This window comes from Mobula hypostoma, chromosome 21 (genome assembly GCF_963921235.1).
Source record: "Mobula hypostoma chromosome 21, sMobHyp1.1, whole genome shotgun sequence".
In the NCBI taxonomy this organism is placed as follows: Eukaryota; Metazoa; Chordata; class Chondrichthyes; order Myliobatiformes; family Myliobatidae; genus Mobula; species Mobula hypostoma.
This window is the reverse complement of record NC_086117.1, coordinates 24,289,408-24,317,378: the sequence shown is the minus strand read 5'-3', so window position 1 is coordinate 24,317,378 and position 27,971 is coordinate 24,289,408. Positions and strand designations below refer to the sequence as shown.

Below are 27,971 nucleotides of genomic sequence, written 5' to 3'. Positions count from 1 at the left end.
CATACAAATAATTGAAGCGAACAACAGCATTCTAAACCAAAACTGAGTCCTCAGATCCGAATCCTGAAGCAGTCTGGAGTAGGCCCAAAGCCTCACTTATCAGTTCATGATATTAGCAGGCACAGTGCATAGCAGCCGGAGCAGTCCCCATAGTCTCAGCACAAAGACATGGAAGCAGGTCTTGTGGTCGGATGAGACTGAAGTGGAACATTTTGGCTTCAACACTGAACGGTACTTGTGGGATAAACCTAATGCTGCACATCAGCCTGTAACACCATCCCTACTGTAAAGTGTGGTGGAGGTAGCATCATGCTTTGGGGATGCTTTTCAGCAACAGGGACTGGAAATCTGATGAGGATTGATGGGAAAATGAACGTTGCTAAATACAGAGAGATCCTGGATAAAAACCTGCTAGCCTCTGCTAGAAAGCTTAAACTGGGGAGGAAAATCATCCTTCAACAGAACAACAACCCCAAAACACACTACCTAGCCAATCATGGAGTGGCTTCAAACGAAGAAAATTTATGTTCTTGAGTGGCCCAGTCAGAGTCCTGACCTGACCTTAATTCTATTGAATATCTCTAGCAAGACTCAACATTGCTGATCACCGCTGCTCCTCAACTAACCTGACACAGCTTGAGCAATTTTGTAGGGAGGAACAGGCAAATCTTGCTCCATCACGTTGTGCTAAGCTAATAGAGACCTGTCTAAAAAGACTACTGGCCGTAACAGCTGCAAGAGGTGGTGTAACAAAATACTGAACAAAAGGGGATGAATACTTTTGAACTGGCGACATTTCAGTTTTTAAAATTTTAGCTTCTCATGCTTTACAATTTTCCCTGTTGTTTGGGCTCTACTATGAAAAAAAGGAGCAAGTGATTCAGAAATTTTAAAAAACAGTCAAATTGATCAAAATCCCTGGTTGTAATACTCATCAATGTGAACATAGGGTTGGGGCTGAATACTTTTACAAGGCACTGTTAGAAAAGTAACTAGTATTTGATCGGTGTTGCCAGAGGATTTAAGTACAATAATAAATATATTTTATCACCATTATATAAGGTTTGGTAAAATTACATCTGGGTTATTATGTACAGAATCAGAAAACAAACCTGACTCAAAGTTAGCATTTTTTTTTCACAAAGGAAGTGCAGTAAAGATTCACAAGACTACTCCCCAGGTTGGCAGGTCTCTTATCATCAGAGAATGGGTTGGTTAGATCCACCAAGTTTGGAAGAATGAGTAGATCTCACTGAGATGTACACAGTTCTGAGAGGCCTTAACAGTATGAATGTGGGGAATATGGTTCTATAGGAGGTTTGGAAGTAGAGATCACAGTCTCACAATAAGAGGTGAGAGAAATGTTCTTTGCTCGGAGATGGTGTGTGGTTGGAATTCTGCACATAACTGTTGAGGTGATCCAGTTATCAATTACATTCAAAGCAGAAATCCATAGGTTTCCGGAATATTAGAGGAATCAAGGGATGTGAAAAATGGTTGGGGAAAGATATTGATCTCTTTGAATTGGTGAGAAGTCTTGATTTACATAGGGAATTCAGCCCACTGAGTGCACACCATCCATCATTTTCATTAATCCTAAAATAATCTTGCTTTTTATTTTGAAAAAATAAAAAATACCCTTCTGTCTATTTCCCACCACTTGGCACGGCCCCATATGGCAGCCCTGTCCTTCAAGTGTCAGCCAATTTGGTCATCAAATGCACAGAGTACTGTCAGGTAGGAGGTACAGAAGCCTGAAGGCACACACTTGGCGATTCAGAAACAGCTTCTTCCCCTCTGCCATCCGATTTCTAAATGGACATTGAACCCACGAACACTACCTCACTTTTTTATAATTTCTGTTTTTGCACTATTTTAAATTAAACTATTTAATATACATATAAACTTTAATTCATTCATTTATTTGTTCTATATTTATCATGTATTGCATTGTACTGCTAACACTAAGTAAACAAATTTCACAGCATATGTCGGTGATATTAAAATCTGAAAATAATCTCTGTGATAAGGGAAAGGAGTCAGGTGAAAGGATAAGATATGCTCTTTCAGGATGGAAAATCTATGTGCTCAGTGTAGTACATTGTGTTCTGAGGGGTGCAGGGCACTCACAGTCCCATAAACTGGGTAAGTTTGTGCTGTGGTTACCGCTATTATATGCTTCACTTTTCTGCCTTTCCTCGATCAAAACTTTAATATTGGCCTGCACTTCATTACGGTCTCAGAAATCTCCTCCCATCCTGGCTACCCTAAGTCATCTTTGTATTCAGTACATGGAAACATCTGCTTCTATTAAAAATCACATTTTTATGTTTATATTTTTGCCAAATGGAAATTTCAGATTGAGTGCCTTTAGTTACTGACCTCATCAATAGCCTTTCATCTTAAAACAGTGAATGAGTCTGACTCATTAAAGGTTTTTGCCAGAGAATTTGGGCTATGGGGCAGTTTAGCAAACCACCAGGCTGGAAGATAACTACAAGGGAAGATCATTTAGAAAAATGTGTGTACAGGGGCTGTGAGGGGGCGAAGGATTCTTCTTTGGAAAACCAATGCATTTTCGAAGAATTGTTTATAAGAACTGCACCATGGGTTACTGCTGTGGCTTTTACGGTGCCTTGCTGAGACCTTGAGAGGTTGATTTCTCTGTCTTCGTGTCTGAAGTGAATTGTTCTTTTTCTTGTTCTAAGATCTGGTTGACCATATTTTACTTTGACCAATTGTGACACATGCTCTGCAATGGGTCTGCTGTTCCTCTCATTCTTCTTCCCACTGAGCTGTATATTTGCTTCTTTGTAGGCATTTGCCAGTGCTTACACAATACCAATGGATCCTCCTGTGAGCAGTGTGCAAACGGCTACTATGGAAACCCCTTCCGGGGCAGGTACGATGACTGCAAACCTTGCCCTTGTCCCAATCAGTCCAACTGCGCTGTGGTCGAAGAGACGAAGGAAGTGGTCTGCACAAGCTGCCCTGACGGACAGACAGGTAAATAGTTGCCCCTCTGCTTGGCTCCAGCGGGCTGCATTATTCTGCGCACACAGCCCACCGCTGCTAATGATCCCGCCAATGCTCAGTAATGCAAAAATATCATGATTCTTGGAGTCCTCGTGTGCAGGAGTCACACACTGAATAATGTCTCCCCAGTTGGACAGTGGAAAAGGAGTATTTGATGCCTGTACGTTGTAGCTAAGACTCAAGATGCTGGAGGAACTCAGCAGGTCAGGCAGCATCTATGAAGGGAAATGAATAGCCAACACTTTAGGCCAGGGCTCTATGAGCCTTCATAACTGCAGCTTTGCCAAGGGGAACAGGTAACCAGAACTCCAGTTCATGGGTACCCTTATCCCCAGCATGGAAAGGTGTTTGGTTAACCTCCTTCACATTAGGACCTAACCTGATCCCAACATATCGATGCAGCTATACCAAAGGCAAGACAGCAACTATACTTTTCATTAGGAGTTTGAAGAGATTTGGTATGTCAGCAAGAACACTCAAAAACTTCTATAGATGTACTGTGGAGAGCATTCTGACAGGATGCATCCCTGTCTGGTATGGTCGGTGGGGGGCGGGGGGGAAACTACTGCACAGGACTGACAGAAGCTGCAGAGGGTTGTAAATTTAGTCAGCTCCATCTTGGGTACTAGCCTACAAAGTACCCAGGACATCTTCACGGAGCGGTGTCTCAGAAAGGCAGCATCCATTATTAAGGACCTCCAGCACCCAGGGCATGCCCTTTTCTCACTGTTACCATCAGGTAGGAGGTACAGAAGCCTGAAGGCACACGCTCAGCGATTCAGGAACAGATTCTTCCCCCTGTGCCATCTGATTCCTAAATGGACATTGAACCTATGAACACTGCCTCACTTTTAAAATATATATTATTTCTGTTTTTGCACAACTTTTAAACTATTCAATATACATATACTGTATTTATTTATTATTATTATATATTTTTGTTCTATATTATGTATTGCATTGAACTACCATGGCTCAGTTAACAAATTTCACACCACATGCCGGTGATAATAAAGCTGATTGTGATACTAGCATGGGGGCTTGCACAGTGAAATAATGCACTGCTCAGAGTCGTTCAGACTTGAGTAATTGCCAAGCAGCAGAAGTATAGCTCAGTCCAGAGGGACTCTGGCTGCAGTGAAATAACACTTAAGTAGATGGGGAGCAATCACAGTTGTGGGCAGTGGTGAAGGATTTATATTGAACTAGCAACTTGGAGGTTGTGCATTGAAAACTGTCCAATTTATTCAGTGTGACCCCTGTGGTCGGCTGTGAAATAAGCAAAGATGAGAAATGATTCTATTTACACCTGAGTCTTTAAGGTGTGGAATTCCACACACTAGTCTGGCTGGGACTATTTAGGGACCTGGTCTCAGGTTTTTGTCAAGATGTTCTTCATTTTAGGCAGTCGCTTGGGTCATCGAAGATAACTTGTTTCCATTTCTCTTTTATTAGTTTAGTTTTATTCTAATTTTAATCCCAGGGTTGTGTCCTGAGGATTAAACTTTAATTCAAAGTTCAAAGTGAAATCTATTATCAGAGTACATACATGCACCACGGATAACCCAGAGATTCTGTTTCCTGCTGGCATACTCAGCAAATCTCTAAAACAGTAACTGTAAACAGGATCAATGAACAACAAACTGCAAATGCAAATGTAAGTAAAAAGCAATAAATAATGAGAGCATAAGCAACAACATAAAGCGCCCTGAAGGTGAATTCCTGGATACTCTTGAAATTAACCCAAAAAGTTGTAGTTGGAAGTAGCAGTAAAATCTCCTATTTCATAGAAAAACCTGTTGGGAAATGGTTAAATGTAAGGATAGTTTAATTCTGTCTGTCCTGTGGTGGTTTTGTTTTGCAACTGTTTTTTCTAACACTCTGTCTCTGTCCTCTCCCTCTCAACCCCCTCTACCCCCATCCCACAGGGAACCGTTGTGAAATTTGTGATGATGGTTTCTTTGGTGATCCATTGGGGCAAAATCAATTTGTCCGCCCCTGTAGGCCGTGCTATTGTAACGGCAATACTGACCTCAACGCCGTGGGCAACTGTGATCATCTGACAGGAGATTGCCTGAAGTGCTTGTTCCACACAGTTGGCCATTACTGTGACAGGTGTGAGGATGGTTTCTATGGGAACGCTCTGGACCCCAACTCATCCAACAAGTGCCAATGTGAGTGGGAAATTTATTCAAGGAAATAGAGAGCTCTGCAAGAACAGGAGTGGGTCATAAAAACTGAAAGGTGTTAGATGGGTCTTATGGAGGGTCGTCAGTAGGTGCATGTTGCCACAGCACGAGTATCACATACAATTATTCCATTTCCTAATAATGTGGACCTTACCAACAGGTACTCGACCTGTATTAATTTTGCAGACAATATTTCTTGTTCCAGGCAGAAAAATGATGCGAAGAATTAGGAACCTCAATAGTAATTTGTAGCAAAGAAAGAGGCCACTTGGCCCATGTGAGTCATTCGGGTCCTTGTATGCTCGGCAATTTTTAAAAAAATATCTGATCTACCTCAGCTGCACTTTCCTATCTGACCTTCGTATCCCTCAGTTCTCTTATTCTGCAGAATCTTTTGATCTCAGCCATGAGATTTTTGGAGAAGGTGGTGAGGGTGATTGATGAAGGTAGAGCTGTGGCTGTTGTCTACATGGATTCTAGGAAGACGTTCCTCGTGGGAGGCTCATCCAGAAGATTAAGATACATGGGATCCATGGTGAATTGGCTGTTTGGATTCAGAACTGGCTTTCTCATAGAAGACAGAGGGTAGTGGTCGAAGGGGCTTATTCTAGCTAGAGGTCTATGATTACTGGTGTTTTGCAGGGATCTGTGATTAGTGGTGTTTTGCAGGGATCTCTACTGGGACCTCCATTGTTTATGATGTATATAAATGACCTGGATGAAAATATGGATGGGTTAGTAAACTTGCAGATGATATGAAGTTTGGTGGTGTTGTGGATAGTGTAGAAAACTGGCAAAAAATACAATGGGATGTAGATCAGTTGCAGATCTGGGCTGAGAATTGGCAGATCAAATGTAAAGAGACAGTACACTGTTAAGGGCAAGACCTTTAACGATGTTGATTAGCTGAGGGATCTTGGGGTCCAAGTTCATAGAGAGTGATTAAGAAGACATATAAACATAGAACACCTACAGCACAATACAGGCCCTTCAGCCCACAATGCTGTGCTAAACATGTACCTACTTTAGAAATTACCTAGGGTACAGAGACATCTCTCTCTCTCTCTGGCTATCCATCCCATAGGATGATCATGGTTCCTTTCAGTCAGTTAGTGGGGTGGTACCCCACTCCTCAGATAGGAACAGTGTGTGCGTGAATGGATTTTAGGTGAGTAGGGGGTTGCACAGGTCCGGACCTACCCTCTCGACATCCCCTCCCGGATCCAGCAGCGTGGTGGGGTCCAAGACGGCTGGGGGAAGTTCTGTTGCAGTGAATGGCCAGACCAAGCTTCGATGCAAGGGATGCCCTTTCCGCGCTTCACGGCACGTGTTTGCTAGCTGGCCGTTGACTCCTACGAGAGGGTTCATCCACCCTTTGACAGGTCTTGTTTTTCGTCCTGCCTGGTGTCTAGCCGCCCTCCTCAGCAGGCAAGCCCGGTGGGGGAGCCGGTTTAGTCGCCGACCACCCGACCATGCGACAGGTAGTGCTGGGTTACATGGTACCGGCACACTCAGACGAGTGACCTGGCCAGAAGTCAGGTATAGAGACATAGAAAAGCTACAGCACAATAACATATAGCGTGCTTGTCTTTATTAGTCAAGGCACTGAGTTCAAAAGTCAGGAAGTTATGCTGCAGCTTTATAAAACTGCATCTGGAGTGTTGCATATGGCTCTGGTCACCCCTCTACAGGAAGGATGTCAGGGCTTTGGAGATGGTGCAGAAGAGGTTTACCAGGATCTTGCTTGGGTTAGAGGGCACATGCTATTACGAGAGGTTGGAGAAACTTGGGTTGTTTTTTGCTGGAGCAGCGGAGGATGAGGGGAGATTTGATAGAGATTGAGAGGCAAAGATAGACAGTATCTTTTCCCCAGGGTTGAAGAGTCTCAAACCAGAGCACATGCATTTAAGGCATGTGGGGGTAATTTCAAAGGAGATGTGAGTGGCAAGTTTTTTTTTAACACAGAGAGAGGTGGGTGCCTGGAACATGCTGCCTGGGGTGGTGGTAGCGGCAGATACATTAGGGACTTTTAAGAGACGTTTAGATAAGCACATCGGGCAGATGGGGCTAATTAGCCATGGTTGGCAGCTCACCTAGGAGAAGGAGAATTCTGCCCTCAGACCTCCGCTGCCTTGTGGCTGTACCCGCTCATGGGGAAGGCTTCGGCAGTAAACCCCAGGGGGGGAAGTCCAGAGCTGGAGTCCATAAGGCAGACCTGTATTGAGTCCAATGCTGACTGGCAGCTCCTGAGACGGTACAGTGTCCGTCTCTGCCGTTCCTTTCGGTTCATCAGATGCGTGGAGAGGGGGAGCTGGGCAACAGCTTGCTCTCCATATCGTACTGCCCAGGCTTGCATATCTAGACAGCTAGGATGCAATATCCACAGTCCACTCTGACCGACAGAAGCCCTCAAAGATAAGCATATTAATGTGAGGAAAATGGAGGGATATAGACATTGCGTAGGCATAAGAGATTAGCGTGGTTAGCCACTTAATTACTGATTTCTCAATTAATCCTTCAATTCTGATCTCTTGCATTAACCTGAGTTTCATCAAACTTGTTATTCTTTATTTCCATACAATATGGAAGGTGGCCCATTGAGTCTATGCAAGCACAGAGGGAAATTTCCCCCTTAACCTATTGTCCCGATATTCCCATCAATTCTACCAGATTCCATAACTCATTTACACAGTAGGGATTAACCTACCAACCTGCACGCTTTTGGGAGGACACTAGGGAAGCTCTGAAGAAATCCTAGGGGAGTATGCGAACTCCGCAGAGTCCCTCAGGTTAAAGATCAAACCCGCGTCACTGGGTCCGTGAGGCAGGAGCTCGGCTGACTGTGCGTGCGACTGTATCGCCATTGGCGACCTTGACTTTGGTCAGAATGCAATGAATGGAATGACCGCTACCATCATCAGTTTCTGCTGGCAATTGGATCATTAGCCCGAAGGCACAGGTTTAAGGTAATCAGTGAAAGTGGCAGAAATGAGGAGTTAAGATGTGTCACCCTGAAGCGTTGTCCTTACGGTGCTGAAAGTGGGATCAATAGTTTCTTTCAAGCAATAAATAGATACGCAGTGGATAAAGTTGCTGAAGCGTGGGAAGGGAGCAGAGAAATAGGAAATTGTAAATTTCTTTCAGCGGAGCAGGAAATAGGTTGAATGTTTCCTTCTGTGCTGTTGGGCTCTGTGATTAACGTTATGATACATCCTGATGTTCGGATTCAGATTTATTGATCACATGTACATCAAAACATACAGTGAAAAGTGTCGCCTGCATCAACAGCCAGCGTACTCAGAGGTGCTGGGGGCAGCCAGCAAGTGTTGCCAAGCGTTCCAGTGCCAACATGGCGAGCTCACAATGTCCCACACAACAACACAAGCAGCAGCAAAAAACAGGAAAGAAAACAAGGCCCTTTTTCCCATCACTCTCACACCGCCAGGCCTCCGATCCCAGGTCAGGCCACCTATCGGCCTCCAGTTCTTGAGCCCGGATCTCAGACCCACAGGCAATGGGGCTTTCAAATTCGTGCTTCACCCCAGGATGCAGCTCATGGGTTTGACCTTTGAGCCTTGACTTCCGATCTCTGACCCCGGTGGTGACCCAGGCCCTCATGACTTCGTAAAGTTTTGGCAATCATGAGGTAGAAAAGATGTTTCCACATATCAGAAAGTTGTACAATATGTACCTGATAATCATAATAGGGAATTCGAGGGTGGTGTGCCTGTGGAACTCTCTGCTACAAGGGGAAGTTGAGACTGAGTTTACAGTTAAGATATGGGGGCAGCAATGTCTCATTACTGTCATTTCCATTTGATTTCTCTGGGTTAGTAGTGTTTATAAAGGACTTGACCGGCCTTGACTTATTTTCTTTCCAGCTTGTAACTGCAGTCCAGTCGGATCAGTTCATGAGCTTCAAACCTGCAATGTCATAAGCGGCCAGTGTGACTGCCTACCCAATGTAACTGGCCGAGATTGCAGCCAATGTGAGTTGGGCTACTACGATCTGCAGCCTGGTGTGGGCTGCCTCAGGTAACCTATTGGACTGTTAGTGGAGAGCCAGTCTCTCCAACATAAAAATCTGTAAGTCTCCACATGAACGGTTGGAGGATGAAAGAGCTTAATCAGAGCCGATTACACTGGACAACAACTTTTTTCGAAAGTGTTGCTTCCGGAGAATGTTTTATTTATGATAGACCACTTGAATATAAATTCAAATATAATTTCATACTACTTGTTTCACATAGGAATTTGGAAAAACAAGAAATGAACTTTTATTGGGTATAATGTGTTTAATTGCATAATGGTGTTGACACTTTGCCATAGTTCATCTAAATTAAAAGTGTTTTGTTGATCTTTTTCATTTGTACTCAGTGTCGGAGGCTTCTCACTTAAGTGTCCAACAATAATCAGCCAGCGTTGATGGATTCCAGTTGCCCTGATATGTTGTCATCCAGCTGCATGTAGTTTGGTACTCTGTAGTTGCCAAGAAAATTTTCAACAACATCCTTGATTGCCTTCCATGTGATTTTATGCAGCCCCATTAGAAGTTCTTTGAATTGCCTGTCACTGATGACCTTTTTTTTTTGTGGACCAACAAAAATGCCTTCCTTTATTTTGGCATCAGTTATTCTGACTTGAATTATGAATGGGAAAAAAAACAAATATAGATGATTTCAAAGAAATGGTGTGTGATAGGGAAATTCCATGGTGACTTTCATGATCAGCAGCCCAAAATCCATAAGTTGCACTCAAAAGTATTCAGAAAGCAAAATCTTCGTTGTCCCGTGTTAGTAGTTTCTGTGATAGGAGCATTAATGCTTTGGCACATTGGGACCTTGAAGAATCTCTGGCCTGAAATAAGTCGATGGGGTCTAGATTATTGAAGGCGGTGGAGAAGAATAGACACTAGAGAAGGGGTGCAGGGGAAGGTGTGCGTTCAGCTGGTCCATGGGAAGGTGGGTTAAAGGAGATTCTTTGACTACTTGCAAAGTTCTTCCACAATCCGACAGGTGCGTCCAGACCAGGCTGGCAGTGTCTGGATTGGGCACCGGTGGATCAGGACAATGGGTGAGTTGTGTGATGCTGCCCGGTATCTGTCTGAGTGTCACTAATGTTGTTCCAGGTGTGACTGCCACCCTGTGGGATCGCGCAGCAGTTTCTGCCAAGCTGAGACTGGCCAGTGCAGCTGTCGGCCTGGTGTCGAGGGGAGATTGTGTGACAAGTGCAAGCTGGGATACTTTGACCTCTCTGAGAAAGGATGTCGAGGTACCGAGTGTGATGCCTTTACAAAGTTCAAAGTACATTTTACTATCAAAGAATATATGAATTATGCAACCTGGAGCTTACAGGCAGCCACAAAGCAAGAAACCCAAAAGAGCCCAATTAGTAAAAAATAAAGACCAACACTCAATGGGCAGAGAAAGGGAGAGGAAAAAACCCAAAATCATGCCAACGATAGAAGCAAGCAACAGTGTTCCGAACCAAAATGAGTCCTTAGATCCGAACCCCTCAGCAGCCCAGAGTAGGCCCAAAGCCTCGGTATCAGTTCATCATATTAGCAGGCATGGAGCACAGCAGCTGGGGCAGTCTTCATAGCCTCAGCGCCATGGAGAGAGAAGCGAACATAATGGGAGAGCGAGTGAAATCGGATTTCACCGCCGATCCCAACACCCTTTCTTTTCAGTCTATCTGGCCCAGCATTTGAAATGTCCAAGCAGTCTACAATGTTGACAATTTAATATCTTTTTTCCAAGGCACACCCTTTTCTTTATTAATCTTTTTATTGATTTAAAAAAAGCATAAATACAGTCAAGAGAATTAGTTCAAATCTATATATCAGTAACAATATAAACCAAGATTAAGATAGACATTGTCAAAATCATAGATATTGTTAAACTAGTATAAAATATATAATTAAAAAAATGAAAATAACAATTCTCCTCTTACCGGTTTATGAAGAGAAAGGAAAAAACATTGGGTTTTAAATGAAAAGAAAAAAAAACCACTACGCTATATAAAAGAAGAACAAAAAAAAAGGGACTGGGCAGTCTATTTTGAGGATACAACCAAAAAAGAAAGAAAGAAAGACTTTCTGATCAAATCTAAAACTTCGAAAAAAGAGATTGAAGGAGTAATCAATCAAATTAAATGAAAATATTGGATAAAAGGTCGCCATATTTAAAGGATGTATCAAATGTCCGACTTCTTATTTTCTCTAAACTTAAACAGGACATAATGGAGGAGAGCCAACAGAAGACTGTAGGTGGATTAGAATCCTTCCACTTCAATAAAATGGCTCTCCTAGAGCCAGAATTTAGGATTTTTTATCTTCCTTTTTCACTCCTGCGGTCAGGTGGGCCGGCCTCATGACTGCATGCAGCTGGAATTTTCACACTATTTAACTGTGTGGTGAATTTTCACTTGGAACCACATCCATTGGGATTCACTGGTTAACGTTTAGGACTGAGGAATCTGGCAGGACTCAGGGAGCCAGTCTCTACAGCCTGACAGGGCAGAGAACAGCAGATCCCCATGGACTCGTGCATTGCCTCAGCCAGGAAATATCCTGGCTGGGAAAAGCTGACCGGCGGCAGACAGGAATTAATATTACGGTTCACCGGGAACCTTGCCCCAGTTAATTTGGCCCTTTGTTTCCTGTGCTACAGCCTGCGACTGCTCTCCGCTGGGCTCCTTGGTGATGCAGTGTAGGGAAAATGGCTCCTGTATCTGTAAGAAGGGCTTCACTGGATGGAAGTGCGAGGAATGCCAGGAGAACTACTTCTATCAGCCCTCCTCCTTCCACTGCCAGCAGTGCCCTGTCTGCTACAGCCTGGTCCAACACGAGGTAAGGAGTTTCCAATGCTTTGAGCTGTAGTCAGTAGCATCGCACAGTATCCCGGGAAACAGCTGAAACCGGGCAATGGGCTTTGGTTGAAGAAGACCTGGGCCAGTCTTGGGACACTCCCAGTGGGCAGCAGAGTGACAGTATTCAGCTGATCCCCCACTGAAAGCCTTGTCTATGAATGAGTTACTCTCGGGCTTGTCGATTCTGACAATGTCTCAGCCCAAATTGTCATCTTACTATAAGCTTCAGATCCCGAAGCTACTCAAACTCTGACAGGAACTTCCTTAGAGATTTATTCACTGACTAGCACTGGCCTCCTGTCCACCGACAGTTTAATCCTTGTGTAGGGCCCTGGTTCACATCTTTACTGTTATGCTGTAGGTATTTCATTTAACATCTCTGCAAGAGCAGCTTGTTCTGCGTTCAACCTGTTTGGGTCATTGTTGAAGATGAGGGATGATGTGGAATGTGTGCCATCCAATTAGGGGGAGGTTTTCTTGGTTTGGGACAACAAGGTTGGTCTTGAGGTTTTGTTCGGGGGAGGTGAAGAGGGAAGACGCTGGGGAGAACCGGCCGTAGAATACGACCCAGTGGGGGACCCATTTGTTCAAGATGGATTGCAAGCGACGTTCGGAAGGCGGTGTGTGTTTTCACGCCGACCGAGGGCCCAGTGCGTGAGTGACAGAGAATTTCAAGATGAACTCCAACGTGTGCACATTTGACTGTTTAATTAAAATGGGACTTTTTCTTTTTGTTATTCTTTACTAACCCGTTAGTTAAGACTCATGAATATTCCTCAGTGTACTATCTGTTATTTTGTGTCACTGAGTTGTAACAGGGTAGCAGATTACACAGCGTCCACACAAACCGGGCTTTGGGGTGGGACGACCCATCTCAATCTTACGGGTTTGGCGGGACCGGAGGTCATTTTCCCTGGACTTACGCAGCCAAGGAAACCAGTGGGTTTCACTTAAATCTGCGCCCCCTCCCTCCTGGGCCGCACACTCTCCTCTGTCACTTGGCAACACTCTGTGTCCTGCTTTCGCACAATGTGGGGGAGGGGGTCCAATGGAGGCAGAGTGTTCCGCTGGGTTAGAGCAATGGGGAGGGGCAGCTGGAGTTTACTGAGGTGGCAGGGTGGAGTGGGGTGGGGGTTCGGAGAAGCCGGCGATATGGCTGGGATGGCTGGGGTGGGAGAGGTGGGTCACCCCATTCTGTCACTTGGCTGACGGCAGGAGTGGAGAGAGCTCTTGCATAAAACAGCTGAGGGAGCCCACACAGCAAGGTGAAGTGCTGGTGACAGTCCCTGGAACGATGCAGCCAAAGCAGTCGTTTATTCTGAGAGAAGTCTGGCTTTGTTTTTAGTGGGGGAGCCACTGGAGTCTAATTTTCCTCTGACCAGGACGCCTGCACTCACACTCCGTCCTTCTCCAGGTGAGGCGGCTGCGACAGCGGATGAACGGGCTGGAGGAGCAACTGGACAAGTTCAGCAGCCACCCTGAGCAGTTCTATCAGCTTTACACCAACCACCTGCAGTTAGCCCTCAGGGACATGGAGATCCAGTCAAAGGAGGGTGAGTGAGGGGCAGTGGCTATGAAACGGGCGGGGGGTGGGATCAGGCCAGAGCAGTAAGGCACAGTCATCCACTGGGTTCAGCATTTGCTTTCTGTACCACCAGTGCCTCGTACCTGCAGTGAGTACCGTACAGTGCAGCTCCATGCTTACTCCCAACGCCGTCCTGACTTGGAAATATTTTAAAACTGCAAACACGAGGAAATCTGCAGATGCTGGAATTTCAAGCAACACACATCAAAGTTGCTGGTGAACGCAGCAGACCAGGCAGCATCTCTAGGAAGAGGTACAGTTGACGTTTCAGGCCGAGACCCTTCGTCAGGACTAACTGAAGGAAGAGCTAGTAAGAGATTTGAAAGTGGGAAGGGGAGGGGGAGATCTGAAATGATAGGAGAAGACAGGAGGGGGAGGGATGGAGCCAAGAGCTGGACAGGTGATTGGCAAAAGGGATATGAGAGGATCATGGGACAGGAGGCCCAGGGAGAAGGGAAGGGGGGGGTGAGAAAGCCCAGAGGATGGGCAAGGGGTATAGTCAGAGGGGGACAGAGGGAGAAAAAGGAGAGAGAGAAAAAGAATGTGTGTGTATATAAATAAATAATGGGTGGGGTAGACATATCAGATTGGGAATTAAAATGTGTGAAATTCCACATCCCATTCCCATTCTGATATGTCTATCCATGGCCTCCTCTACTGTAAAGATGCAGCCACACTCAGGTTGGAGGAACAACACCTTATATTCCGTCTGGGTAGCCTCCAACCTGATGGCATGAACGTTGACCTCAAATTTCTGCTAATGCCCCACCTTCCCCTCGTACCCCATCCGTTATTTATTTATATACACACATTCTTTCTCTCACTCTCCTTTTTCTCCCGCTGTCCCTCTTACTATACCACTTGCCCATCCTCTGGGTTTCCCCCCCCGCCCACCCTTTTCCTTCTCCCTGGGCCTCCCAATATCCTCTCATATCCCTTTTGCCAATCACCTGTCCAGCTCTTGGCTCCATCCCTCCCCCTCCTGTCTTCTCCTATCATTTCAGATCTCCCCCTCCCCCTCCTACTTTCAAATCTCTTACTAGCTCTTCTTTCAGTTAGTCCTGATGAAGGGTCTCGGCCTGAAACGTCGACTGTACCTCTTCCTAGAGATGCTGCCTGGCCTGCTGCGTTCACCAGCAACTTTTATGTGTGTTTGTTGGAAATATTTTGCTGGTCCCTCACCATCCCTGGGTCTAACTTCTAGATGGTAGCATGTGGGAATGAGAGGCTCAAAACGATGGTGTGCACTACTGTCGAGGGTGCATAGGAACTGCTGCCCTTGCTGGTGGTGTCCACATTCTGTAAATGATTGATTCAGAAGAAGCTACGTTATTTGAATAGCAAGGAAGATTTCAAAAGTTTGACGACCGTTAAGAAGTCTACAAAGGAATTGTATTTATACAGCACCTTTAACTGTCTTGGGAAGCCCCCAAGAACTGTACAGCCAATGAAGATTTGTAGCCATGTTGAAATGCAGAAAATGGGATGGTCAACATACACACAGAGCAAACTCTTTAAATATTAACATGGCAACCAGGTTATCACTAATCCGTTGTCAGTGACTAGGGATAAACATAACTGGTTCGTGGGTAGCTCTCCTTTGGTTATCTTCAAAATAATGCTGAGAAACTTTTTTTTAACATCCACTTGAGAAGGTGGTGTTACTTTAAACACCAGTCCCAGTAATCTGAAAGATGGCAAAACGGTGTCAAATTCCTGGAGTAGGGTTGAAGCTGCAACACCAAAGATAAACTACCCACTGAGCCTAGCTAATCCCCGATGGATATTGCTCTGGTTCAGTTATCATAATGCTTAAAGTTTCCAGTGAAGCTGGGTTTCAGTTGATCCAATGTGCCAGAGGTAGATGGTTGGTGCATAATAAGATGTGAACAAGTGTTGTGTTCACTGATTACTGATCTGGTTCAAGAACACAGTCTGGTACCACCACAAAGAGGGCATCCAGTTCCAGCCTTTGAAACATCCCTGACCTTCACAGCCTGGGCCCGAGCCTTCCTGGATGTTTATAGCACGGTGCAAAAGTCTTAGAGGCATATAAATAGATGTAGCTTGGGTGCCTAAGACTTTTGCATTGTACTGTAGTAATTTTATGTATTGCACAGTACTAATGCCGCAAATAAACAAATTTCATGACATACGTGAGTGATGACAAGCCTGATTCTGATATGGGTCTCTATTGTGGACTGAGAGTAGAAAGGGGGCAGGGAGAGGGGAATCGTGGTTGGGACAAGGGGAGAGAAGCATTCCGTAATGATCAACAAATCAGCTGTTTGGAATCAAGTGACCTTTTCTGGTGTCTCAGGGCTGGGTGAGTCTGTTCTCCTTCTCTGCACCCCTCCTGCAGCGCCCACCCTCGCCATTCCCTACATCCTTGGCTCCTGACTGATTTACAACTCACTCCGCTCCGCGTTGTGAGATACAGTACTGTACAAAGTTCATCGGCACCCAGCTATATACATGCGCCTAGGACTTTTACACAGTACTGTACTACTGTTCTCCCAACTCATCACGTGCCTCACTGATTATGCCACATTGGTGTCGCATTTAAACTGTTGTTAAAGGCTCCATACCAATTGCAAGGATCAATGGTATCAGGAACATAGAACATAGAAGAGTACAGCACAGGAACAGGCCATTCAGCCCACAATGTTGTGTTGTACCAGCTAAAAAGGAAAAAGCACCCAAACACTAATTCCTCCTACCTACACCATGTCCATATCCCTCCATCTTTCTCACATCCATGTGCCGATCCAAACAAATGAAGCCTCTAATGTATTTGCCTCTACCACCATACCAGGCATCCACCACCCTGCGTAAAATAACTTATCCCTCACTACCCCCTCTCACCTTCAGTGCATGCCCTCTGGTATTAGATATTTCAACTCTGGGAAACAGATGCTCTCTGCCTGTCATAATCTTGTAAACCTCCATCAGATCTTCCCTCAGCTTCCGACGCTCCGAGGAAAACAACCCAAGTTTCTCCAGCCTCTCGTGATAGCCCATGGCCTCGAAACCATGTCGACGAGAAAGACTGCTTGGACTGTTGTTGGTTACTGAGCTGCTGTGTCTGTTGCAGGTCCACAGGTGCTCTTTCTGCAGCAGGTCGGAGAGGTGGAGACCTCCCTGCACGCAATCAGCCTGAAACTGACCAACATCAGCCAAGCCTTGGACTGCGAGGGCAACGGGGAGAAGCGCTGCCACCTGTTGTCTGTCAGCCAGCTCTTCATCGGCACCAGCCGCAGGCAGCTGCAAGCAGCCCGGGAGGCCCTGGACAGCATGGTACTGCTGGGTGACTGGCACGGGGTCGGGACAACTTTCTTCCCGTTTGGCTGTCCCGCCGCCTTGTTCTCATTCATAAAACTGTGCCATGATTTCCTGCTCCTTTTTAAAACGGACTGGGTTTTATCTCCCCACTCTGAGCTGTACCAGTTCAAACCGGCAGGCACAAGCAGGCTCAGTCCCAAGTGCCTGATGTCGCGTGACAGTCTGGATATTCAGCTCTAGGAGGCATCACAACTGACCGTAATCCTCTCCTTCTGAGCGTGACCCATGCTTGCACAAAGCGTTGAGCACACCGGTCAGTGTGAGAGGTCAACTGCCTGTTGAATAACTTCCTTCCCACCGTCCTATCCTGTAATACCTACCCTGACTGCTCTGCTTATCCCGGTGTTGACCAGGGACCGGAAGAAATGTATTTTCTCTCCCTTCCTTCATTGAGTTAGTGAATCTGGTGCTGCGTCATTAAGTATCTTGTATAGATTGCCCCACTTCTAAACTGATTTGGCCTTGAAGAGTTCAGTTGGCCCCTGCTCTGTGCACTGGAAGATGAGAGGAAGACTCTCTCCATACGGTGCGGACAACAGAGGTAGTTTTAAAATCGGCCCTTCAAGTACTGTCATCAGCATCTTTGGAACTGACATGTAGACTCCGCTTCGCAGGACAGTGATAATATTTGTTTCTGATTAAGCAGTTGCCCTTGCTGACTCGTGACTTTGCTGGCGGTAAATCCCAGAATTGGACCAGGGTGGTTGAGGAGTCGCGCACTCTCGTGGAAAGGTGAGTTCTGACTACGAGTTAATCCCGAGTTCTTGCTTGCTGTATGTCTTTACAGGGCAACCCTGGTATTACAGCAGTTCAAGTAACAGAAATTTACCATGGCACAATTCACAAATCACCAGCAAGAATTCTGAGATGGGGAAGAAAAATACACTCTCACAGAATATGTGGCGGAAAAAAAATCAAATAATAAAATTTATTGCATGAGCTAACGATATGGATTTGTGTTATGGAAAATTATGCAATCTGGATAGTTTTCTAGTACAGCCCCTGTAACGCAAAGATCATCTGTATTATACTCTTTGTATCCGTTACGATACAGATATCCCTTTCCTGTTCCAAGCAGAGCAACCCATCAGTCCAAATTCCCCTCTTTTAATTCCTTTGTTGCCCTTTTGCACTGCCTCTCACATGCCCATGGACTTCTCTTCCAATTATTTTGACGCTTAGCTACACAAAGGGGCAATTAACGTACCAGCTCATGTTTGAGATGTGAGCAGAAGCCAGGGCACCCTGTAGAAGGCACATGTTCACTTGGAGAACAGGGTCAGAGGTCGGAATTGAACTGTGTTCCTGGGGCAGGAACTGCCGCACTGCCCACCTGCCTGGTGACATCATCTGTTTGAATTGAACTGTAAAGCAAATAGTTACAGATTTCCTTCAAACTGGGAATTAGATTAGATTAGATTAGATTATGAGGACACGCAGTCCTCTTTTGTTGTCATTTAGTAATGCATGCATTAAGAAATGATACAATATTCCTCCGGTGTGATATCACAGAAACACAGGACAGACCAAGACTGAAAAACTAACAAAAACCACATAATTATAACATATAGTTACAACAGTGCAACAATACCATAACTTGATGAAGAACAGGCCATGGCACAGTAAAAAAACTCAAAGTTTCTCGAAAGTCCCATCATCTCACGCAGACGGGAGAAGGAAGAAAACTCTCCCTGCCATGCCCGACCACAGTCTGACTCTGAGTTGTCTGAAAACTTCGAGCTCCGATCAGCCCTCTGACACTGAGTACAGAGCACCACCTCTATCCGAACGCTTCGACCTCAGCCTCAGTCGCCAGCAGCAGGCAAAGCCGGGGATTTTGGGGCCTTCCCTCCGGAGATTCTCGATCACACAGTAGCGGCGGCAGCGAACCGGGTATTTCAGAAATTTCTGCAGATGTTCCTCTGCTTCTCACGTCTGTCTCTATCAAATCAGAATTGTGCACGGCATCCTACTTACAAATATGATATCATTTCACCGGACAGCTGCGCGCGCTGCATCGCGCCGGCATCTTCTCCTCCCGCCCAGTATTTCCAGAGTTGGTTACTGAATGATCTAAAATTTAGTTCCGAGATGATTTTTTTATTGTTGACTCGTTCAGCAGAGCAAATCACTCATCTGGCTCTTTAACCCAAAATTCATCCTTTTCCAAGCCTGGACATGAGAGTGATATTGTGACCAAAGACTGATCTAGGTCATAGGGTCATAAAGCACCAGAGCACAGAAACAGGCCCTTCAGCCCATCTAGTCCATGCAGAACTATTAGTCTGCCTAGTCCCATCAACCTGCACCTGGACCATAGTCCTCCATACCCCTTCCATCCATGTACCTATCTTAAATATTGGAACCAAACCCACATCTACCTCTTCTCAAACAAGACAAAATCTGCAGATACTGGATGTCTGAGCAACACACACAAAATGCTGGGGGATCCCAGCAGGCCAGGTAATATCCAAGGACAAGAGTACAGTTGATGTTTTGGGCTGAAACCCTTCGGCAGGACTGGCTTTTGGTTCCACACTCTCACCATTCTTTGAGTGAAGAAGCTCCCCCTCATGTTCTCCTTAAACATTTCACCTGTCACCCTTAACCCATGACCTCTAGTTTTAGTCTCACCCAAACGTAGTAGAAAAAGCCTGTTTGCATTTACCCTATCTATACTCCTCATCATTTTGTATACCTCAATCAAATCTCCCCTCAATCTTCTATGTTCTAGGGAACAAAGTCACAACCTATGTAACCTTTCCCTATAAATCAGGTCCTCAAGTCCTGGCAACATCCTTGAAATTCTCTCTGCACTCTTTCAATCTTATTGACATCTTTCTGTGTAGGTAGGTAACCAAAAATGCACACAATACTCCAAATTAGGCCTCACCAACGTCTTGTACAACCTCAACATAATATCTCATCTCCTGTAGTCAATGATTAATGAAGGCCAATGTGCCAAAAGCTTCCTTTACAACCCTATCTACCTGTGACGCCACTTCTAAGGAATTCTGTATTCCCGAATCCCTCTGTTCTGCCACCATTCACGGTGTAAGTTCTACCCTGGTTTGTCCTCCCAAAGTGCAACACCTCACACTTGTCTGCATTAAATTCCATCCACCATTTTTCCAGCTGGTCCAAACCCTGCTCCAGGTCAATGGTTACTAAAGGTCCTAGCCAGTAAACCAAAATTAAAATTACCAGTGTAGTGTAGGGGTCACCAAGCGGAAGTGAAGAGGAAGGATCATATGCTTATCCTCTAGTTGAGCATCACCCTGAGCACATGGTGTTGAGACCAATTTCTTATAGAAAGGGCGGCACGGTAGTGTGGTGGTTAGCACGATGTTTTACAGTGCTGGAGACAAAGGTTCAATTCTTGCCTGTAAGGAATAAGTGACTGCGTGGGTTTCCTCCGGGTGCTCTGGTTTCCTCCCACAGTCCAAAGACGTACCAGTAGGTAGGTTAGTTGGTCATTGTAAATTGTCCCGTGATTAGGCTAGGATTAAAATCAGCAAGTTGCTGGGTGGCATGGCTGGAAAAGCTGGAAGGCCCTCGCGCTGTATGTCAATAGAAAAGTGAGGGTACAGTATCAACAGAGCAGGGAAACTATGCTTGTCCTGCCACAGAGTGGTTAGCTTTGGTGTTGCAGTTTTTGTGGGTTTAATTGTCAGTTCTGTATCCAAGATTCAAGACTATTTCCAGTACACATGTGTGAAGGAGAGCAAAATAAAGAACGCGATAATAAAAGAACACTATAAATACATGTGCACAAGATAGCTGATACACATAGGTTGATTTTATGTTGATAAAGTGATACTAAGCACTTATTCAATCAGTCTATGGATACAAGCTATTTTGTGCATTTATCTTTATTGCGTGTCTGTAGATAAGCTGGTTGATAGGAAATGATAAGGTCGTATTGACTGGGCGGCAGAGTGGGTTAGTGGATGGAGGTGAAGGTTCTTAATGAAAAGAGCAAACACCTCGTTAAGGAAGATTGAATGACACCAGCTGTGCAGAACTGATAGTTAACATAATTACTTCAATAGGAGTTTTGCATTGCAGGCAATTCATATTTTCTGTAGATACAAGAAAGACTATAGATGCTGGAATCTGGAGCAAAATACCTGCTGGAGGAACTAAATTGGTCAAGCACCATCAAGGGACCATTCAATGTTTCAGGTTAAGATCTTTGTCTCTTCAAATGTCGCTAGACTTGCTGAGTTCCCCCAGAAATTTGTTTATTGCTCATCTCATATGTGGTGGTTGGTGCTCACATTCAAATTGCTAATCATTTATTTTAGCACTGCAGCCGTTAATTGTGGAACTGGCCCTTCTCATCCCCAGTCTCCCACCTCATTGTCACATCTGAGGTTCTCTGAGTGAGCTGAAGGGCTCAGCCATGGGGGGACAATGAAACGTTGGCCAAGATCTGGTGATTGGCAGCCAAGCCACAGTGCTGACTGACGGCTGCCTGCAGAGATTATGGACCCAGGATTGCTGGAGACCCAGCTCAGAGCAGCACCTCACATTGTGACGTTGAAATGAGGAAGGCCTATCACTTTCCCCCCGGTTCATTGAACACCAGGGGGCTTGAGGGCCACAACTACATTCCTCCTTGACTTGTGTGGTGGGCTGATTGAGAAGTTCCCTGGCAAGAAAGCTGGAGAGGAACAGAGTAAACTGGCAGAAACATCCTGAGTGCATTATCATAGAAACATGTGCTAAAAATTTGCTTAAAGAAGTAACGATAAAAGTTGGTCACACCACCATTTTCCCCTCACAACTTCTGAGCTGTTACTTCAAGGACTTTGTGTTTTGGACTTTATTTATTTTTATTGTATTGCAGAATAAGTCCTTCCGGCCCTTCAAGCCATGCTACCCAGTAACCCCTGATTTAATCCAGGCCTAGTCGCAGGGCAATTTACAATGACTAATTAACCTACCAACTGGTAGGTCTTTGGACTGTGGGAGGAAACTGGAGCACCTGGAGGAAACCCAAGCAGTCACAGGGAGAACGTACAAACTCCTTACAGGCAGTGGCGGGAATTGAACCTCGGTCGCCTGTACAGTAAAGCATTGTGCTAGCCCCTATGCTATTGTGCTGCCCAGCCTGATACTGTCCATTGAACAGACTGGTTTGTGCTAAAGGTAGATATTTATCAGCACTAATCAGGCTTAGTTGGTCAGTGGTATAGTGGCATTAGAGCCGGACTTTGAGGCGAATGGTCCTGGGTTCAAATCCAGCCAGCTCCTTGCATTGCACACTTCCCATTCGTGCTGGGTTGAGCATCGAACCAGCAACTTGGCCTTGTAAAACACAGGCAAAATGCTAAAGAAACAAAAAGTTGCTGCCTGACCTAAAAAAGGTGGAACAATAATTAATCAGGCTAGAGACATCTCTTGTAGGAGCTTTGAACATCTAATAGGCTCTTGGAGAGGATTTTCCCATTTATATCTACTCTTCTCCAGCAAGGCACAGGTGTGTGTGTGTGTGTGTGTGTGTGTGTGTGTGTGTGTGTGTGTGTGTGTGTCTTTTTGTCCCTCTTCCCTCCGGGAGAAGGCTCAGGAGCTTGAAGATTCGTATGGCCAGATTTGGAAACAGCTTCTTTCCAACTGTGACAAGACAGCTGAACGGATCCTGACCCGGATCTGGGCTGTACCCTCCAAATATCCGGACCTGCCTCTCGGTTTTTTTTTTGCACTACCTTACTTTCCATTTTCCTATTTTCTATTTATGATTTATAATTTAAATTTTTAATATTTACTAATTTTTAAACTATTTTTAATATTTAATATTTGTAATCCAGGGAGCAGGAAACGCAGAATCAAATATCGCTGTGATGATTGTACGTTCTAGTATCAATTGTTTGGCGACTATAAAGTGTAAAGTCTGTCTGTCTGTCCCAGGCCCTATTCCAGGAAATAATCTAACTCTGGTGGCTGATATGACAACATGTGGAAGGGCAGAGTCTTTGAACAGAATCTGCTGGATGACCTTGAGTTCACCATCTCCCATCCAATGTTAATCATGCTCTTACTTTAAACTGAGGCAATTAGCTGCTATTCATTTATCCACAACACACACAGGCAGGTTGTTACAGTCATCACTTGTCACATCACCAGTTATTTGTAAATTTCTTGAAGAAAATCACATGCACCTACATTGAATGAATAAATACCGAGTGTTACTGATATCTTCCTCGGGTTAGATCTGATTGCACCATCCATCAGACTATGGATAAGATGAGATTTCTGGTAAGGCTAACATTTAAGTCTCCTTTACAGTAGAATCTTAATTATAGCAATCAAATCACCTCTGAGTCACTTGTCTTGCCAATGATAACATGGTATCGCTTCACACATTTAATTTATCTGTCTTCTCGGTCTTTTTGATTCAGCAGCTGAATTTTCCATGTCTTGGTGATATCCCCAGAATTGACAGTGTTGTCACAGAATTTTGGTCAAAGAATCTTCCAACGTTTAACCAACCATTTGGAAGGAGAGGATGTTTGAGAAAATCATCTATTGTATTTAATCGCTATTCCCTTTAATTTACTCTGCAGTCACAACAGAGAAGCAGCAGAAGTGGAATTAATTGTGAGACAAGCCCTGGCTGTGTCTAACGAAAGCTACCTCCTCCTGTCCAGCATCATCGAGGACAATTCCATGGCTGGAGATATTGCAGAGGCCGAGGACCGGTGCGTGAGTTGCCAATTCTCCCTGTCCCTGCCATGCACCTGTTGCAAAATTGACTCCACCAAATAAACAAATGATCAAGGCAGCCGGTGCATTTTAAAAAGCATCTTCGAGGAGGAGCAGATTGCAGATTTGGGAAGCGGGTGTAAGACCCAGCAGTTACTGACTTATAGTGGCCATCCAAGTAGGGTCAGATTGAGAAACAAGGACGCAGGTTCCATGCCAAATTGTGGATGACCCCCAACAGCTTGAATTTTTAATCTTGATATTGATGTCATAGTAATTGCCAAGACCCTTCACAAGGAAACTGCTCAAGTTATTGGACTAAGTGATCAGGAGGGAGATTTTAAGGAGTGTTTTAAAGGAAGACTGAGAAGGAATTCCATGGGCTTTGGCAAAGAGACCGAAGGCTCAGTTCAGTTGCCTTTGGTGGTACAATGAAACTCTTAACCAGAGAAAGTCACAGACCTCGGAGAGTAGGGCACCCGTGGATGTATTGAGGATTAGAGATTAACTCGCCCATGCTGTGGTGTTATAAAAGCAGCCCACATCTCAATCTGCAAATCAGACTTGGATACAAGTGACTTTATGGCACCACCAATGCCATGACTTCAAGTGGAGAGAAGGAGGATGAGAGGAGACATGACAGAGTTATATGAGATATTAAGAGGAATAGATAGAGTGGATAGCCAGCGCCTCTTCCCCAGGGCAACACTGCTCAATACAAGGGGACATGGCTTTAAGGTAAGGGGTGGGAACTTCAAGGGGGATATTAGAGGAAGGTTTTTTACTCAGAGAGTGGTTAGTGCATGGAATACACTGCCTGAGTCAGTGGTGGAGGCAGATACACTAGTGAAATTTAGGAGACTACTAGACGGGTATATGGAGGAACCTAAGGGGGGGGCGGTTATATGGGAGGCAGGGGTTGAGGGTCGGCACAACAATGTGGGCTGAAGGGCCTGTAATGTGCTGTATTATTCTATGTTCTATGTTATGTTCAAAATACGCTTCTCTTGGAGCTGATGAAATGAAATTAAATCCACACTGCAGATTAGGGTGCAGCTCTTCATCCATTGGAGAAGATGATTGAGGAAGACTCTGGCAACGACCTAACCTGGGGCAGACAGCAAGGAGACCCCTCTGTAGTAACCAAGTTTGATTTAGTTCCCCTCTTGAAGAATGAAGCTGGGCACTGGCAGCTGCTCCCAATGTGTGCACCAAATGACAGAAGGGGTGAAAAGGAGCCCCTGTTAGAGACCATCTGAAAGGTTAAGGTGGAGGGACTGAGCTGGGGTTGAAGCAGGGGGTTCATGCTGCAGACAAAGGTGACTGCAAAAGAGCAGATGTTTAGGTGGGAACAGGGGCAGGGATGTATTTTTGTTAATTAAACAATAATAATCAAAAAAGATTGCTTGTGAAGGGCTGTGAGGTCACCTAAGACATTGAATGCTCAAATTCTTTCTGCCTTATGCATCCTTGAACTTTGCAGGCTTCAGGTATTTCAGAATAAAATAGAAGAGCTGGAGGCAGAGGTGGATGAGGTGCTGAAAGAGGCAAAGAGACAATACAGCTACGTCCAAAAAATTCGAGGCTCAACATCAACTCAGCTGCTGAATCACACGGAGTTGGAGCTGGAGGTCAGTGCGCCGTCTCTTCCGTCGGCAACTAGCAGATCTCCTGTGATGTTTCTTCCATCAGGGTTGTGGATGCTGGTCTGACCACTGCTTAGAAGCTTCTTGTGGGAAATATTCTGAGGAAGCATGCCTTCTAGCAGTGAAATGTTGCTGCTTTGTGTACAAATTTAGCCACAGAAATCATCCTAGACTCAAGCTCCTTCGTTCTTTGGTATACTCAAATGAATTCAAAGAAGCTACTCTTGGGTGTTTATAAATCACAACTTGTTTAGTAATTATTATACCCCTAGCGGCATTTCATGTCATCTATATCATCTAATTCTATGTATAATCAATAAGCATCTTCTGGGCTAACATGCATTCAGTAATACTTCTTGACCATCTCAAGATGGGACCCTTTCCCTGGTCACTATCTGAACTTACAAAGCATTCCGTTTATCCAATCACTCCACATCACATACCTTCTGAGATCAAATGTATTTAACACCCTATTATTAGTTGGCTCACTTCCTCTGATGACCACTTATATTTGTATATGTGTCACCCACTCTTTGCATTCCTAGAAGCTTAATAGTTTTTGGAATATGCTTGTGTCTCTTCCCATCAGCAGCCATGTCTTAGGCTGCCTGGGGCCCCAAGTTCAGGGATTTCCTTCCTCAAGCTTTTTTTCATTCTCCTCCTTCTGTGTTGTTGGTCACCTGCCCACAATATCCTGATGTTGCTCTAATAACACTGCTGAGAGCTGTTCCATCTCAAAGAACCATTAACCATCCAAGCTACTTTTGCAGCTGTGACCATGGACCCTGTACCTTCACTGGTGTTTGTTCTAGTGAAATTGGGCTTGTTGTAAACGCAATATTCTTCCTCTGACTGAGTTTTCTTTTCTTACCTGAAAGAACTGGGACAATCTAACCACAAAGATTGAGGATCTGGCGAGCACTCTTTGGTCCAAAGACCAGCAAATCAAGGAGCTTCTCATGGAGATGGAACCTCAGATGAAGGTCTTGACCAAGGGATTGGAAACCAAGCAGTCCTATGAGCAGGTGAGATGGTCCTTGGTGGATTTTCTGCATTCCCTTCATTACAATGTAACATGGCATGGACACTCAGTGTTGGATGAGAAGGGTTCCAACAATGCCTGCCCCCAGCACTGGCAGTTTTCCTATTGGACGTCCTGATGTCATTAAAGGCAATCTAGAAAAGCAGGGTTTTTTTTCCCTTTTCTTGTTCTAGGTCTAAAGTGGTCATGTTAACATGGTAGTGCATTTGGTGGAGCCTCACAGTTGGAACAATTGCATCCTCTCAGTTCCAGCAACCCAGGTTCAATCCCAACCTCTGCTGTTGGTGCAGAGTTTGAAACTTACTAATTTATGTTATCTATTTAGAGATACAGCATGGAATAGGCCCTTCTGGCCCTTCTGGCCCTTTGAGTTGTGCTGCCCTGCAACCCATCGATTTAACCCCAGCCTAATCATGGGTCAATTTACAAGACCAATTAACCTACTAATTGGTACATCTTTGGACTGTGGGAGGAAACTGAAGCACCTGGAGGAAACCCACTCGCACGTGGGAAGGAATGTACAAAGTTCCTTACAGAAGATGTCGGAAACGAACTGCCAACTTCAATGTCCTGAGCTGTTATAGCGTTGTGCTGGCTGCTGCACTACCGTGACCAAATGGGTTTCCTCCCATGTTCGGAAGATGAGCAGAGTCATAGGTTAATTGACCCTACTGTGTAGGTGAGTCTTAGAATTTGAGGAGTGTTGATGAGACAGAAGGGAGAACAAAATAGGATTAGTTCAGGAATGGTGCAATTGATGGTCAGTGGGTTGAAGGGTCAGTTTCTCTGTCGAATGACTTTCTGTAGTTGGTTCAGTTGAAGTTCTATGTCTAATGTGGGAAGCAGTCTTTTCTACAGTGAACGTTGTAATACAATGTGTTTTCCTCTTCTTTTAGCTTTTGAGTCGTGTCAGAACTGTCCAGGCCAATGCAAATGCGTCACTGCACCAAGCCCTACAGATACAAAAAGCAGGAACATCCTTGCTGAAAACCTTGGAAGGTGCTGTGTGCATGTTTCTTGTGCCTGTCATCAGATAATCTGATTACTTTCTAACTGGTTTGAGAAGTCGGGGCGGAGAGAAGGTGGGCAGGTCAGGTGACCAATGAAAAGAGCGCAGTAAAACTTCTAGGAGAAGGGTGGGGATAGAACATAGAACAGTATAGCACAGTAAAACTTCTTGGAGAAGAGCGAGGATAGAACATAGAACAGTATAGCACGGGAACAGTCCCTTCGGCCCATAATGTTGTGCTGAACCTTTTAAGTTAGTACTTAAATCCCTTCTGTCTACACAATGTTCATGTTCCTCCACTCTGTGGACATTCATGTGCCTATCTAAGAGACTCATAAACACCTTTGTCGTATTTGCCTCTGCTGCCACTCCTGGCCGTACATTTCCGGCATTTACCACAGTAAGAAACAAAACAATTTGCCCTGGATAACTCCTTTGAACTCGCCCCTTCTGTCCTTAAATGCATGCCCTGTGGTATTAAACACTTTTACCCTGGGGCAGAAAGATACCAGCTATCTCTCTATCAGTGCCTCGCATAATCTTA

At 44.9% G+C, this 27,971-nt stretch overlaps 1 protein-coding gene across 1 annotated transcript in view; it reads left to right on the top strand.

Moving 5' to 3' along the window:
- Positions 1 to 27,971, top strand: part of LOC134359871 (laminin subunit gamma-1-like) — a 201,041-nt gene that overhangs the window by 162,635 nt on the left and 10,435 nt on the right. Inside the window, exons 13-24 of the mRNA XM_063073647.1 lie at positions 2,818 to 3,006; positions 4,965 to 5,210; positions 9,107 to 9,260; positions 10,354 to 10,496; positions 11,897 to 12,075; positions 13,510 to 13,648; positions 16,775 to 16,977; positions 17,669 to 17,754; positions 23,592 to 23,726; positions 25,214 to 25,361; positions 26,255 to 26,401; positions 27,315 to 27,417. Of these exons, the coding sequence (XP_062929717.1) occupies positions 2,818 to 3,006; positions 4,965 to 5,210; positions 9,107 to 9,260; positions 10,354 to 10,496; positions 11,897 to 12,075; positions 13,510 to 13,648; positions 16,775 to 16,977; positions 17,669 to 17,754; positions 23,592 to 23,726; positions 25,214 to 25,361; positions 26,255 to 26,401; positions 27,315 to 27,417 (1,872 nt within the window). The remainder of the gene's footprint in view (positions 1 to 2,817; positions 3,007 to 4,964; positions 5,211 to 9,106; positions 9,261 to 10,353; positions 10,497 to 11,896; positions 12,076 to 13,509; positions 13,649 to 16,774; positions 16,978 to 17,668; positions 17,755 to 23,591; positions 23,727 to 25,213; positions 25,362 to 26,254; positions 26,402 to 27,314; positions 27,418 to 27,971) is intronic.